Genomic DNA, 14,648 nt, shown 5'->3' on the forward strand with positions numbered 1-14,648 from the left:
TTCAAACCTTCCTGGCAACTACTCTTTTTTTTTTTTTTCAGGAATGAACTATAATTATCTATAGTTATGAGTCAGAAACCACCACATCTGAAATTCAACTAGTGTTTTTCATTTTCTAGAAAAAAAATGTGCAGTTTTCAAATTTGGTAGAATATTCTGGAAGACCAAGGGGCCCAAAACCTTGATTCCATAGTAACAGAGTTTTCATTCCTCTAAGTGAATGGTAAGGTCAGAAGAGCTGAACAGAAGCTAGCATTTAGCCTTACAGTTCCTCATACCTTAACTGGAGTTAACTGCTTAACTAAGCAGTTAACTTAACTGCTTAACTAAGCAGTTAACTTAACTGCTTCATTGTGAGCCATTTCCATATTCAGACAAATACACACGACCCCCCATACACTATGGATGGAATTGTGCTTCCCTTCCCCCCTGCCCCACCATCTGTCCAAATTTATATGTTGAATCCCTAACCCCTAATGTGATGATATTTGGAGATGAGGCCTTTGGGGTAATTAGGTTAGATGAGGTCATGTGGGTGGGTCCCTCATGATGGAATTAGTGCCCTTATAATAAGAGACATCAAAGATCTTGCTCTCTATTTATCTCTGCCTTATGAAAACACAGTGAGAAAGTGAGCAGTCATGAGACAGGAAGAGAGTCCTCACCAAAACCAATCATGCTAGTATTCTGATCTCAGATCTATAATCTCTAGAACTGTGAAGAAATAAATGCCTGTTGCTTAAGCCACCCAGTCTGTGCATATTTTTAAGGCAGACCAAACAGATGAATATAGCATGCGTGCATCTCTGTGCAGACCAACTCTCACACAGGGTACACATGTAGAGATATTCTGAAACAACAGTGGTTCAAAACAAAGTGCCATACTACAGCAAATGAATCAGTGGAAGGAGATGTTGAGTGGCCATATGCATCAACCCCAAGGTCAGTCAGCTACATCACAAATACACAGCAGTCATCCTTTGATAGTATGGTTTATACTAATATTCACTGAAATTTCAGGAAAAATAACTCAAAATACATGTTTTAAGAGGGCCCATCCTCTCCATTCAGAATTTAAGAGATTACTAACATTTTCAATACTGGTATGACTTAAATGAGATGATTAACAGGAATATGGCTTCACAATAGGACAAGTTGTGGATCAGCTATCAAACTTCAAATGACACGGTATTCACACTTTGATATGGCAGGTTCATGAAATGAGCACAAGAACTTAGACATCCACCTAGTTATCTCTTAAAAAGAGTGTGTTGGTTATATAAGAATTTCTCAGCTAAATAATGAATAGTAATTTGGAGAGTCTGAATTATGTATCCTGTAACTCTCTATTACTTTAGCCGCTTAAGAATGGCCAATTATAAATGCAACTTATCAACTGCTCTTGGAAGTTCCTTTTGCTGCCGCCAATTTTTGGGTCTCATAACCTAAAATGTTTCTGTCTTCCTAACTCATTTCTTCTACTTGTTGCCTCAAAAACCTATTAGAACACAACACTTTTAATTTTTCACCCAAGACCATTGTCTGTGTCCTCAGGTCAGGTATCCCATGAGGGACAAACTCACGGTATGTCTCCTCAGGAGGTCTTCTGGATTTCCCTTTTCTTCCAAGCCCTCCTGAGCTATCCGCAGCACCTTCTCCAACTCTGCTCGAGACTCCTCAAATTTCTTCATCAAACGACTATTGGTTTCCACATGTTTCTTCCAGTCTCCAATTTTCTTCATCATATTCTTGATTTAAAAAAATAACCCCAATGTAATGCTGCTTTCTCGTTATTGAGAACATCATTTTATTAAAGAGTGTTGTTTCTTTAAAAAACATGTGGAAGGAATAAATTTCATTACGAGAGTAATCAACTCCTTTTGACATTAATGAATATTAGAAAAAGAAGAAGTACAATGATTGGTTCCAAACCTCAGCAGGCAAGGCATTTAGCTAGAGGGAAAGCATGAAACATGATGATTATATGTCCTCATTCTTTCATGTCTCTATAGCAGGGACAAAGCTTACCTGGAAAGCACCATGGGCATCTGCAATCTGTCTGTGCAGCTTTGTCTGATCAAAATGCTTTAACACACTGCTCAAGGTCATGAACTTTTGAACATTTTGACTGCCTTTCTCAATTTGTGTCATGGTTTTCTTACAGCTTTCTTGACAAGCTGACAGTTCCTACAGGGAAAGGAAGCCCACAACAATAGTATTTAAAATGGTGAGAAAGAGAAGGAAAGAGAGTAACCATTACAAAACAAAAAGAACACATTATATAGCTTTTAGGCTTTTAGCCAGCTGTAAGTAAAATCAAAAGTACAGAGAAGTGTTTCTTTTCAGAAGAGCTCAATTTTAAGCAATCACTTAAGTCAGTGCTTTTTATATAAGGCATTTAAATGTCACATTGAGTTTTCTGAGATTTTTTTTATTTCATGCCTGTGTTATTAACATTAAGAAAACGAAAGGGCATAAAATTGTTATTTGCCTGCATGTGTCCAACCAACTCACAGGCCTATTGTTTATTGAGAGAACAATTACAAAATCAACATATTAGGTTTTAATCTGACTAAATAAATTTAATACCAATGCACATTATACTTTACTGAGAGAGCTGCAGCAAATTATATATTATTTGTGTGTCTCAAAGTGTACAACATTGAATTCCTAACGTTCATTAGCTGTCAAACTCATTAACAGAATGGTGGACCTCAGATCCTAACCACAAAAGGGCAGCAAACTGGTGGGTGTGGGAGGACTTGCAGTTGTCACACATTCACAGAATGAGGAACCATGCTGACCCAGGCCTCTGGGTCTCTTCCACCTCTGCTTAGTAACCTGGCATTGTAGTGATTTCTGCAGTTAAGAGCATGGAAATTATTTAGCCCAGCCAAAGGCCAATAGTCATTTTTTGACTTGAAGCCACACTTTTGTATTTCAACATCCTCAACTGCTTTGGAAAAGTATTTCAAACTGCTCATTTGGATACCAGTTTTGGTAATCTAGATGCAAATACTAAGACCAAGGTTTTGTTGTTGTTGTTTTGTGTTGGCAAAATGGAGTAAGGACATACTTTTTCCTTTTGAAGATTTAGGATCGAAAAGAGTAATGTATGTTAGAAAGATATTATTAGGGGATCCCTGGGTGGCTCAGGGGTTTAGCACCTGCCTTTGGCCCTGGTTGTGATCCTGGAGTCCTGGGATCGAGTCCTGCATCAGGCTCCCTGTATGGAGTCTGCTTCTCCTTCTGCCTATGTCTCTGCCTCTCTCTTTCTCTCTCTCTCTGTCTCTCACAAATAAATAAATAAAATCTTTTTTTAAAAAAAGAAAGAAAGATATTATTAAATATTATTACTAAAATATCAAACGTTATCTTAACCGTGGAAGGATTCTTTGATAGCAATTTATAGCAATTTGAGAATATGAGAAATGGCCCTATGACTCAAAGGGAAAGACAATCTTTATCCAATATGATGAGAACCTACTAAAACAGGGTTTGGTGATATAATCATTGTGGATTTACAATCAATAATAATAATCATGATAATAATTGCTACCAGTTATTGAGTACATATTATGTGCCACTATTTGCTAGTTACATTATAGAACATACAATGTCATCTCCACAATAAGCTCTCAAATTAGGTATTATTACTTGCATTTTAAGGTGAGGAAACAAAAGCTAATCAAGACTTTGTAATTTGTTATATCAGATCTAAGATCTGAAGACCTGACTCACTTCAGATACTCTCTGCTCTATGAACTGATGCTGCCTTCCTTCTAGGAATCTACTTCAGTGAATGAGGTGGTAAACCTTCTGCCCATTAAGTTTCATGCTCCTCTGATGGATAGGGTCATTTATAACAAACTACTTAAACAAGTCAATTAACTCCAAGAGTGGGAAGCTGTTCTGCATAGAGATCTGCTTACTAAAAATGAGGCAAAGAAAAATGATTATCACTCCAAACACATTTCCAGAATTTTATGATTGTATAATGAGACTTAATCTTAGAGGCAAAGAAAAGATCTCATAAGACACAGATTATAGACACTGGATAGAAATGGAATGCCACAATTTGCTTTTATACATATCTAAATATCTAAAATTTAAAGTTCATTTATAAAAATGTTATCTATACACAAATTTATATAGATAAATAGATAAAATTTATTTTATCTTTAGTGGGCAGGGTTTTCATCTTTGGACAGATATTTTTGTTCTGAGATGCCAGTGCTATTCCACTTTTTTAAAGATTTTATTTATTTATTTGAGAGAGAGAGAGCACAACCAGCAGGGAGAGACATAGGGAAAGGTAGAACCAGACTCCCCGCTCAGTGGGGAGCCCGATGCAGGGCTCCATCCCAGGACCCCGGGATCATGACTTGAGCCACAGGCAGACACTTAACTGACTGAGCCATCCAGGTACCCCAAGATGCCAGTGCTATTCTAGAAAAATGCTTCCTGTCCTAACTGAATTTCTACTACTATAAGCACCACTCAACCTTACTACACATGCTTTAAAATAACTATGTCTCCTCAAGGGGACTTTTCCTTACCTGTTGTTTCTGTTTAAAAACAGCACTAGATTGTGCCTCATGCTCAAGAACTGTTAAAATTTCATTGATTTTCCCAACTGAGTCATAAAAGAATGTCATCTGCTTTTCTAATTCTTCCAATGGTATCAACAGCTGCTGAGACTCATAAAGGAGTGGAGAGTAACAGTCCTTGACCTTTAAAAATACAGAGACAAAAATTCAATTAAAGGCCACTAACTACCACAAACACAGAACACTCTTCACAGCCCTCAGAAACATTTTCTTCAGTGATATTGTCAACAGGCCTTACAGATCTCCAAAGATATTTATTTAATGATATTCCCTATGTTTTGTTAAATTTTGATATAAAAAACAATACTACTATATCACTGAGACAAATATATGTTACAGAGTTTTCCCATGAATACTTACCCAAAATATCCAAATGGATAGCACTTTCTCTTTTAAATGATGCTGTTAGTAAGCCAGATGGCATCAAATTCCAATTCATAGACTATGCAATTATCTTCACTTCATCCTCAAAATCTGACCTGAGATAGTCATGAATTACATTATCTAGACTAACCTCCCAACTTTATTTTCAAGGTCTCTGCTACTTGAACCCTTACCTCAAGACCAACCTATAGCTTTGCTGACTCATTCTTCCCAGACAGGCCTTGTGCTTCCCTACATCCCTCAGTTCCATGCTTTGCTGCTCTCCCTATTATCTTCTTCAACTCAAGTGCACAAATCACCTACCAATTTATTTACAAAGCATCCCCCACCATGCCAGATCTGATCTGAATTGATCAGCCCCTTCATTTGAAATTTGTTGTTTAAAAAAATGCTATAACTTAATACACTTGTATTCTTTATCTTAATGCTGAGGCCATACACTCCTGGGGATCAAGGGATCTGTAAAATTTCTGCCTTATCACCTTTATGCTGGAATCCAGGACCAGGCAATTCTCTAAGAATTTCCTGTTCCCACTCATTTTACTTAGAATTGCTCCCAAAATATTATTCATACTTTTGGGAACCAAGGAAAGGAAACTGAGTACTTGTTAGTTGACTATTCTCTTTTCTTAAATTATAAATATTTTTACACTGTCGGATACCTACCTGAAGGATAAGTTCACCAAAAGAAAGCTACCAATCTGCTACAAGGCTCTGATAAAATGACTCTGAACTAAATGAAAAGAATCTGCTAACATGCATTAAACATCAAGTATGCTTTAGAAATATTTCCCAAATACAGCTGAAAACTTACTAAGATGCTACAATTGACATAGTAGTTTTAAAAAAACAGAACAACTTAGATGTGTTTACAAGGTAGAATTTGCTTTCTCAGAGATTGCCCTAAATTATTAAACTTGGCCTAGGCTAAGATGTGCAAGCCCAAGCTATGGCTCTGAAAGCTTGAAGATTATCAAATCGATAATGCTGACTTTGAATTGTACCCAATCTTTATAAATAATCTTCACTTGAATATTAAAATAAAAAGAATTAGGAATTAACATTCTAATTTATACCAGTTTAGCAAATGAAGTTTTCTCTTTTTTTCAAGACCATGATTCTTCCTATTTTCACCTATCTTATTTATTCCTCTTTTCATTAATTTTCCACTACTGATTTTACATAGGTTATTCTCTTTCTGCTTTTTCTCTCCTAAATAACAGTTTTCTCTGATTTCTTTTCCTCTGTTTCTCAATTCTTCATTACAAAATTTTCCTCATTTATATAGTCACTCCTTTCTTCTATCAGAAATGAATTGCCCAACTGCAAACAATACAATCTTTATAAAATTCAACTTCAGGTAGATTAACAAATCCCAATTACAGAGTTCTTAAGGAAAGTTCATCAATAGAACAGAAAAGTCTATGGCTAGTGCTTGATGTTCATGGAGTTCTCTGTACAGAAGTGGTACAAATGTATATATCTTGAATCCAAGGTGAGCTCCATAAGCTGAAAAGAGCAGAATTTCCACTGCTTCATGGCTATGCAGGCAGAAAATAGCATAAATAACCTTAGAGCAGACAGATGTCAAATCCACCTCAATAAAAGGCATTTGGGAATTCTTTCTCATTTAAATATCTGTTCTCTTCCTCTTCCCTCCCCTTCCTTTTCTCCCCTCATTTGTTTTATTCACATTTAACTGACTCCTTATTCCTCCAGAAGAGACTTAGCTTTCTATTAAAATAAAGCTATTACTCCTAAATGAACAGAGGTAATACCTGACATCAGCTCCACAGTTTGAGCTTTGAAACTCATGACAAAGTTACTAAATATCAGAATTACTAAATGAAGAATCCCACTAAAAAAATAAAAGCATGATCTCTTAACAAGTAAAGAATTTGCCCATGGGTGTGACTGAGGAGGTGTAAAGCACTCGGAAGGCAATGTAAGTCCTATACAGTGTGTCATGCATTAAAGTATTTCCCCACCTTGGTTAGCTGTTCTTTGAGCCCAGACATGGTTGCAAACATTTCATTAGCTTCTTCTTGGGAACTCTCTTTGGTAATGAGGTGTGCAGTCTTTGTAATCATCTTGTATTGAGCATCCATTACAGGTACCCTCTGCTCAATGTCCTGCATGAATCATTGAAACAACTAAATTAACACATAGTACATTTCCTTTTAATTTCAGAATTCCACAGAAGTCGGGACAAAAATCAATATGTACTGTATGAAATCCTATACGTCTAATACGTTTTTGGAGATTCCAGTTATTGCTTTCCTTCATTGCTAATATATTATATATTGGTAATATTATATGAATAAACAAAAGGTTTCCTTTATAAGTAACTGTAATCCCTAAGTTAACATACAGACAAGCTGAAGTAATCTTTACGCTTTCAAAATGTATGTGTTAATGTAGTATGTAAGCATTATATCAAGTAAATGCATGTTAATTTGGGGCAAATCCTCTGACTTTAACAAATATACAACCTAGTTTTTCTTAAAAAAAAGTAACATATTGTCATTGTAAAAAATTTATAAATCAGAGATAATAAGACAAAGAAAATTTAAATTATTTACAGTCTTCTCACACAGTGATAACCAGAGCCAACATCCCATCACTACATCATTAATGTTTTCCCTTGTGCATGCTTAAAGCCATTGTTTATATTTACAAAAAAAAAAGATACAACTTTTTGCTTTTCTCATTAATAGTATATTAGAAAAGCTTTCTGTGTCATCAAATATTCTTCTACTACTTCATTTTTGAGAGCTGCAATGTATTCAAAATATGTAAACAGCACAATTCATTTAGTAAATCCTTTATAGGAGAGGCACTTATGTAGAAGTGTTCTCTGTAGATGTTGCCTGTTTTTTCCTAGTCCTCTGTAATTTGGTTGTAGAAAAAAATCTCAATTAAAAAACTATTTTGAAGTTACTCTATGATCAAAACATATCTTTAACATATTCAAATTTATTTTTTTTATTTAAATGCGTTTTTTTCCAATTTTGACATGCAAATCAGGATATGCACACATGTCAACTGGTGCCAAAGAGACACAGGAAAACTTTGCAATGATTTGAGTTAACTTCTGTGATCTTCCTTTCACAAGAGATCAGGCTTTCACTTTGTTGTCCAGAAACCTCCTCACCTCCAAGTCTTGAATTAATAGCTTGACATTAAGAAAAGAGACTTCTAAGGGTTCGGAAAGTTTCTTATGGGCTCCCATTGCAAAATCAGACAGGGCAGTGACACAGTCTGTGTATTCCTTCTTCATTCTGTCCAGCTCATCAGCCCGAGCATACTGTTAGGAAAAGGGAGGAACATAACATGGAAAGTCAATGAACCAAACCTCTGTGAGCCTGTAGCCTGCATATCAACATACTCTCCAGTTATGTGGCGAGAAAGATGCCACTTTCTGATTCTTATTTGAGATACAATTGAAGTAAGTCCAAATACTGTGAAAGTAGAAAAGGAATGAGCACAGAAGCAAAGAATTATAATCTCGAACATAGGTTGCTCCATATTAGTAGGCTCCATATGTCAATATAATCCTTAATCAAACTATACATTTCTGTAATGTTCCTCTATTACAAAGGGGAAAGAAAAAAAAAACACACAAAAAAAACAAAAACAAAGGGGAAAGAATAAAGGGCCAAAAATAAACATAACAGTTCTAAACACATCTGCCTAAATAAGCTCATGCTACAACAACAAAACAGTCTCTAAACGGACTGTTTATCACCACGTCTATAATGCATGCATGTTCTGAGTATGTACAGATTTGAAAGACATACTTGCTTGACTTCCATGAACAACTCCCTCCATCGGCCATTGAGCAATAGCAACTGCTGTTTAAGGTCTCGGGAAACCATCTCATCACATGTTTCAATTAGAAAATTGCCTGCATCATTCATGGCAGCATGCTGCTGTATCCAGTGAGGCAAATTTCGGAAAAAATCCTAAACAATAAGCAATGCATACTATTGTAAACCAACAAATCAAAACTTAATGAATGATATGGAAGTAACCAAACTATGAGAAAAACCTTTCTTCCCAGTTTGTGTAAATTTTAAGGTAAATCTTAGCTCTCTTTCCAAATGCAATTTTCAGTAAAGAGGTTCAAACATAGGACCTAGAAATGGCGAGTGACTTTCTATAAGAACGGCTCATTTCTTTTGTCATATTGTTTGCTGAAGACAAAACAAAACATTATGACCATTTTCTGTTATTCTTATTTTACAGATGAAAAACTGCATTTCTGTAAGTGTAGGACTTGTACATGGTCTTTAGGCTTGTAAATACCAGTGCCAGAGTCATATAAAAGGTATGGTGTGTGTGTTTTTAATTTTTAAAAAGATTTTATCTATTTATTCATGAGAGAACAGAGAGAGAGGCAGAGGCACAGACAGAGGGAGAAGCAGGCTTCTCGCAGGGAGCCCTATGTGAGACTCAATTCCGGGACCAGGATCATGCCCGGAGCGAAAGGCAGACACTCAACCACTGAGCCACCCAGGAATCCCAAAGGTATGGTATTTTAGAGTAATGCACAGTTTTCTGTAAAAATGATAAACTTTTGACCTATTATTTTTTACTTTAAAATCTGAATATGGTACATGAAGGTAATTAACAACCATGGATATAAACCATTGAAGGAAAATTTTTAAAATTAAATATCTGGGCCAAGAACACTTAATACAATAACATCCTTTCTTATTCATTTAAGGTTACTCAGTTGGCAATGAAGCGGTTTTCTGCTGATTTCAAGTTAATACATGTGTGCTTGTGCATATACACATACACCACAGTAAAAACCAAGGATACCAAAGATAATTCAAAATCTATTTTACAAGCCATGTGTGGGAGGACTTCCCACATAAATAGATGAGAACACTTCTGTTTCTGGTGGTTATAATCCCTTGGATGAAATTAACACATATGACATTTACTAGGGCACAGCCAGTCCAATCAGCAGAGCCAAAATCTGTATTGGTATATGGTTCTTGTCATCCTTAGCTACACAAGAATATTTAATATATGTGAAACTGAGACTGGTAAACATTAAAAAAATTATGCATCTACTTGCATAACACAATAACAGAAGAATTTTGGACAGCAAGCACTAATTCTAATGTATTTGCTATATTTTTAATGGGAGCCTGGCATTTTAATGTCTTTAACATATAAGTTGATTTTTCATGGGAAAATATCATCCCCACTAAGAAGTACATATACAGAAACAATCCATTTTATGTGATATTTTAGTGTGATACTAAAGTAAAACTGTACCTCTTCAAGTCACACATACACACCTATAATTGGAGGAAAAATATCACTCTTGCCCACTCTTGCCTGCTCTCAACCCCTGACTGAAAGCTCATAAAATCCAAAAAAGAATATTTAAAGAGATGAAAATATTTGACTACCCAGATGTCCAACTGGTGGTGTGTGTCATTACACAGAGTTAGTATTACATTATCCTCTCTTAAATGAGGAATTCCACAGAGGTTGGGACATTCAAGTACAGACCTTAGGGTGAGTATAGCGACCTCTCCTGCCCACTGGGATTGGCTGCCCCTCCACAGGTTCCTGCTTTTTTGAATGCAAAAGCAAAACTACTGAACTGATCAGAGATGAACTCTTTTAACATAACTTCTATAAAGCAGTATATTCCTCGGCTTAAAATAATTTGCTAACGTGAAAGCACAACTTTTCTGGCCAAGTCAAGAATCCTGAATCATCCTTGAAAATATATAATACTCCTCAGAGAACTATGCTAGAAGTCCCTCACTGCTAAGTTCCTGTGAACTTTCCTTGGGTAAGAAGCAATCTTACCTTTTTAGCGTGCTCTGTCTGATTTAGCATTTTCTCAGCATCCTCCAGCCAGGCCTGAAGACTGGCCACCGTATTGCCATATCGATCCCAGTTAGCGATGACTTCTTCAAGCATGCTCCGCACGCTCCTAACTTCCACTGAGAGGTTCCTCCACTGGGCAGTGGTTTCATTCATGAATTTCATCACATTCTCAGCTTCTTCCACTACAACAGATACAACAAATTATAATTCTTACTTTATATTTTAAATCCACCAAGCCTTTTTTCTATGGTCTATATACTGGTGTGCAATTATAATTCTTCTTTAGATTATTACATTAACAGATGACACGTTAGAATTTCATTCAGCTAATGCTGGGAATATGTTATACCAAATATGATAAACATATTTACAAAATGAAGCAAACATATTTTTCAACTTATGTCTTCACACTAACTTAAGTTTTCATTTACTTGATAATAATATTCGTTACTTTATTTTTTTCATTTAATCCTCAGAATTCAAAATAGGTTAGAAAATTGCAATTTAGAACATGAATGCTGGTTTTTTTTCCCCCTTTTAGAAGATCACACACACAGACATGCACACACAGTTTGATTATACAGGTTAGACAGGCAATGCACAAACTGAAGGGGACTGAAGCCAGTATATGTTCTTCAGGCCCATAGCATGGTCACAAAAAGATTCTGCAGGAAAAAAAAAAATGACCTGATCACACAGAAACCTGTAGGTTCTAAATTGTAACTCAGTCATAACTGCAACCAATTCTATCATGTATTTTACCTGAACCATCAGCTTGGATGTACATCTCCGCTGTCTGTTTTAAGATCTGGTATGTCACTTCATACTGTTCAAAGAACTTGGTATTTTCTATAAAAGACTAGAAATGAGGAGTGGTTAGAAGACAGCAAACGCTAGGCACAGGTAGAAATATCAAAGTTAGTTTCTTCAGAAGAAGCATATGGGTATTTTTCCCAAATCTATCAACCTCATTCTTATAAAAAAAATATCAAGTTAATTCAACTGCTATAAAATAACCTGATTATTCTGAGAATATAAATTGATTCCATGCTTTTAATTCTAAATCAGCACTATTGAGAAAGTATTCTATTTCTCCTCCACCAAAGGGTTTGTTTTCAGAAGAGACTGCAGTCTCTCCAGACAACCTGGGGCTAACATTTAGAAAGAACTAAATTTGGACGAACATTTTAGTGTCCAACTGTGTCTTAGCTGTGGGATTTTGTTGCTCTTTGAACATTAATTCTTGTGAATAATGGCTCTGAGAAACTTAGACTATAAATAAATGGCATAGTGCACATTTTTCTTAAAATAAAAAGTACAAAAAGTGTTTACAAGTAGAAAAATTTTAAATAATCACATATCCCATCCACAAGTATAAAAATTATAGATAAGACACGTTTATAGCTGTATGTAATTCCCATATGTAATACAGTCACCACCATCCAATGGGCACTGTAAAATATAGAAACACAAGAAATCCTTAGGTAAATTTTATTGTTAATTCCAGGAAATATGAAATAACTCCTGTTTCAAAGATTGGTCTTGCTATTAAAATAGCAAAGTAAAAAAGAATAATGTGATTATAGTTACCAATGTATCACCAAAGACTCTTTTCCTTTTAATAGCATAATTATTTCCTACAATTTGAACCCACTAAAATACTTGATAAGTATCTCTATTATAAAATGCAAAATTAGCCTTTAAAAAAACAGCTAAAGTCCAGTGTAATATTAATATGCTAATAAATGCTTAATATGGAGATGCAAAATATTTGAGTGCAGATATAAAACTTCATACAAAATTTCATAGACATCCGTTAATTTAACTGAAAAATGTTTATCATATTTCAAGATAACACTTAGAAACATTACATGCATAACACATTTCATAGCATTTTATGTTTATAAAGCATTTTACCTATATATTATTTTTCCTGGATATAGTGAATAGAGAAAGCTGGAAGTTACCTGGAATGAAGGAGTCCATGATGAACACTTATCTCAATAAGTTAATAGGCTGTATTATTTTTGGTAAGTAAAAGAAGTAATTAATTGGTTAATTATTTAGCCTTATGCTCTCTTCCCTTAACCTCCCTGTTTCCCAACTAGGGAAAGAGTAATTTACTGTAATTTAAATTTGGAATAATTTAGCCAAATAAGCATATAATACTTTGATCAAAAAAGGAAAGTCACACCTAATGTGCAAGACACTGTGGATAATTGAAGAGATAAAAATACTTGTCGGGGGTCCCTGGGTGGTGCAGTGGTTTGGCGCCTGCCTTTGGCCCAGGGCGCGATCCTGGAGACCCAGGATCGAATCCCACGTCGCGCTCCCTGCATGGAGCCTGCTTCTCCCTCTGCCTGTGTCTCTGCCTCTCTCTCTCTCTCTCTCTCTCTCTCTCTCTCTCTCTCTGTGACTATCATAAATAAATAAAAATTTATTTAAAAAAATATTTGTCGATGTTTAAAAAATAGTCTCCATTTATTTTTGGCATAAATTTCAAGAAGCTAAGGGGAAAACAATTGTTCTAAATATCAGAGGAATGAAAAATAGTGCCTATATGGGACAGAAAGATTTCATTAAGTATGCTTTTGCTATAATTGTTTACAAATTAATTGAAAATGAACAAGAGGGAACTTGTTATTATTTTCCAGTTTCATTTGTGATCCAAGAGGAAAAACAGGATATTTTAAGAATATTATAAATGTTGTAGGGATTCATTAAAGTATTTTTGAGCTTTCCTATTAGGAAGACTATGCAATTAATTTTTAAAGGAAGGAATCTTATTTGTTATGTTACCTTTTAGCTGTTTCATTTATTTTGGCACTTTTTTTCTTTCTGAACACAAAGTAAATCCATTTAGTAGCATGAATTATTTTTTCTATTAATATCACTGTAGCAGGAGGACTTTTGTTTTGTTTTTTGTTTTTTTGTTTTTGCAAGAGGGCTGTTAAATCTCCTTTTTACCATGAGCTAACTACACAGTCTCTCAGAAGGGTGCAAAAGAAAACACAAATGTATATATTAAAATAATGATAGGATTAGTTTATTTCTTTCAAAATAAGGCTTACATCTGGATATTAACTTCAACAAATATGCCATGTTATAGATGATGGCACTTCAAGAAAAATAAGATACCTCTTTATTTCACTAAATCCAAATTATTACTGGAAGATACTAAACTTCCACTCTCACAAAATAAATACAAAGACAAATAAATTTCATTCACTGATCTCACTGGAATGGAGCTAAACCGAGTAATTTAAGATTTAAAACTCATCTTTGAGAAGAGGCTTTATCACAAGTTCTACTTACATTAATAAAATAATTACAAATAATAAAATACACGTTCACATTACTAATGTTGCGTCCACATAGGCCACAATTCCAAGAGCTCTTCTTTTATGGAAAAAAAAAATGAATTCTCCTATTTCTTCCATAGTAAAACTGAAACCCGTGTTAACAAACACAGTCATGTCAAGAACAATTCTGACAGCAAAACCAAACCAATTATCTCCTGGTTTATATTACAGTATGTAATCTCTTATGAATAGCATGTGGCCTAGGTTTAATTAACAAGCATTTGTGAAGCATTTTTCCAAGAATTTCTTAAGCACATAGCAGCATCAATACCTGAGCTCCTAGTATAAGAGGTAAGTAGGAAGCACATTTTCTGATTCTCTAATCCTTTAAAAGATGGTGTAAGTTTTTGCATATGAGTAAGATTGAATTGAGAATTCAAACTAAGGAAAAGATAATTATGGAACTTTTACATCCTGCATATTACTTTGGTTA

At 35.0% G+C, this 14,648-nt stretch overlaps 1 protein-coding gene across 16 annotated transcripts in view; it reads right to left on the reverse strand.

The window, feature by feature from the left end:
• Window positions 1-14,648, reverse strand: part of SYNE1 (spectrin repeat containing nuclear envelope protein 1) — a 450,580-nt gene that overhangs the window by 281,412 nt on the left and 154,520 nt on the right. For all 16 annotated transcript variants that reach the window (XM_041744182.1, XM_041744178.1, XM_041744179.1 and 13 more), the window contains 8 exons: window positions 11,616-11,712; window positions 10,833-11,035; window positions 8,795-8,959; window positions 8,149-8,301; window positions 6,983-7,126; window positions 4,560-4,733; window positions 2,029-2,187; window positions 1,584-1,748 (listed from right to left, as the gene is read on the reverse strand). In XM_041744182.1, the coding sequence (XP_041600116.1) occupies window positions 1,584-1,748; window positions 2,029-2,187; window positions 4,560-4,733; window positions 6,983-7,126; window positions 8,149-8,301; window positions 8,795-8,959; window positions 10,833-11,035; window positions 11,616-11,712 (1,260 nt within the window). The remainder of the gene's footprint in view (window positions 1-1,583; window positions 1,749-2,028; window positions 2,188-4,559; window positions 4,734-6,982; window positions 7,127-8,148; window positions 8,302-8,794; window positions 8,960-10,832; window positions 11,036-11,615; window positions 11,713-14,648) is intronic.

The sequence above is a fragment of the Vulpes lagopus genome, chromosome 2 (assembly GCF_018345385.1).
Source record: "Vulpes lagopus strain Blue_001 chromosome 2, ASM1834538v1, whole genome shotgun sequence".
In the NCBI taxonomy this organism is placed as follows: Eukaryota; Metazoa; Chordata; class Mammalia; order Carnivora; family Canidae; genus Vulpes; species Vulpes lagopus.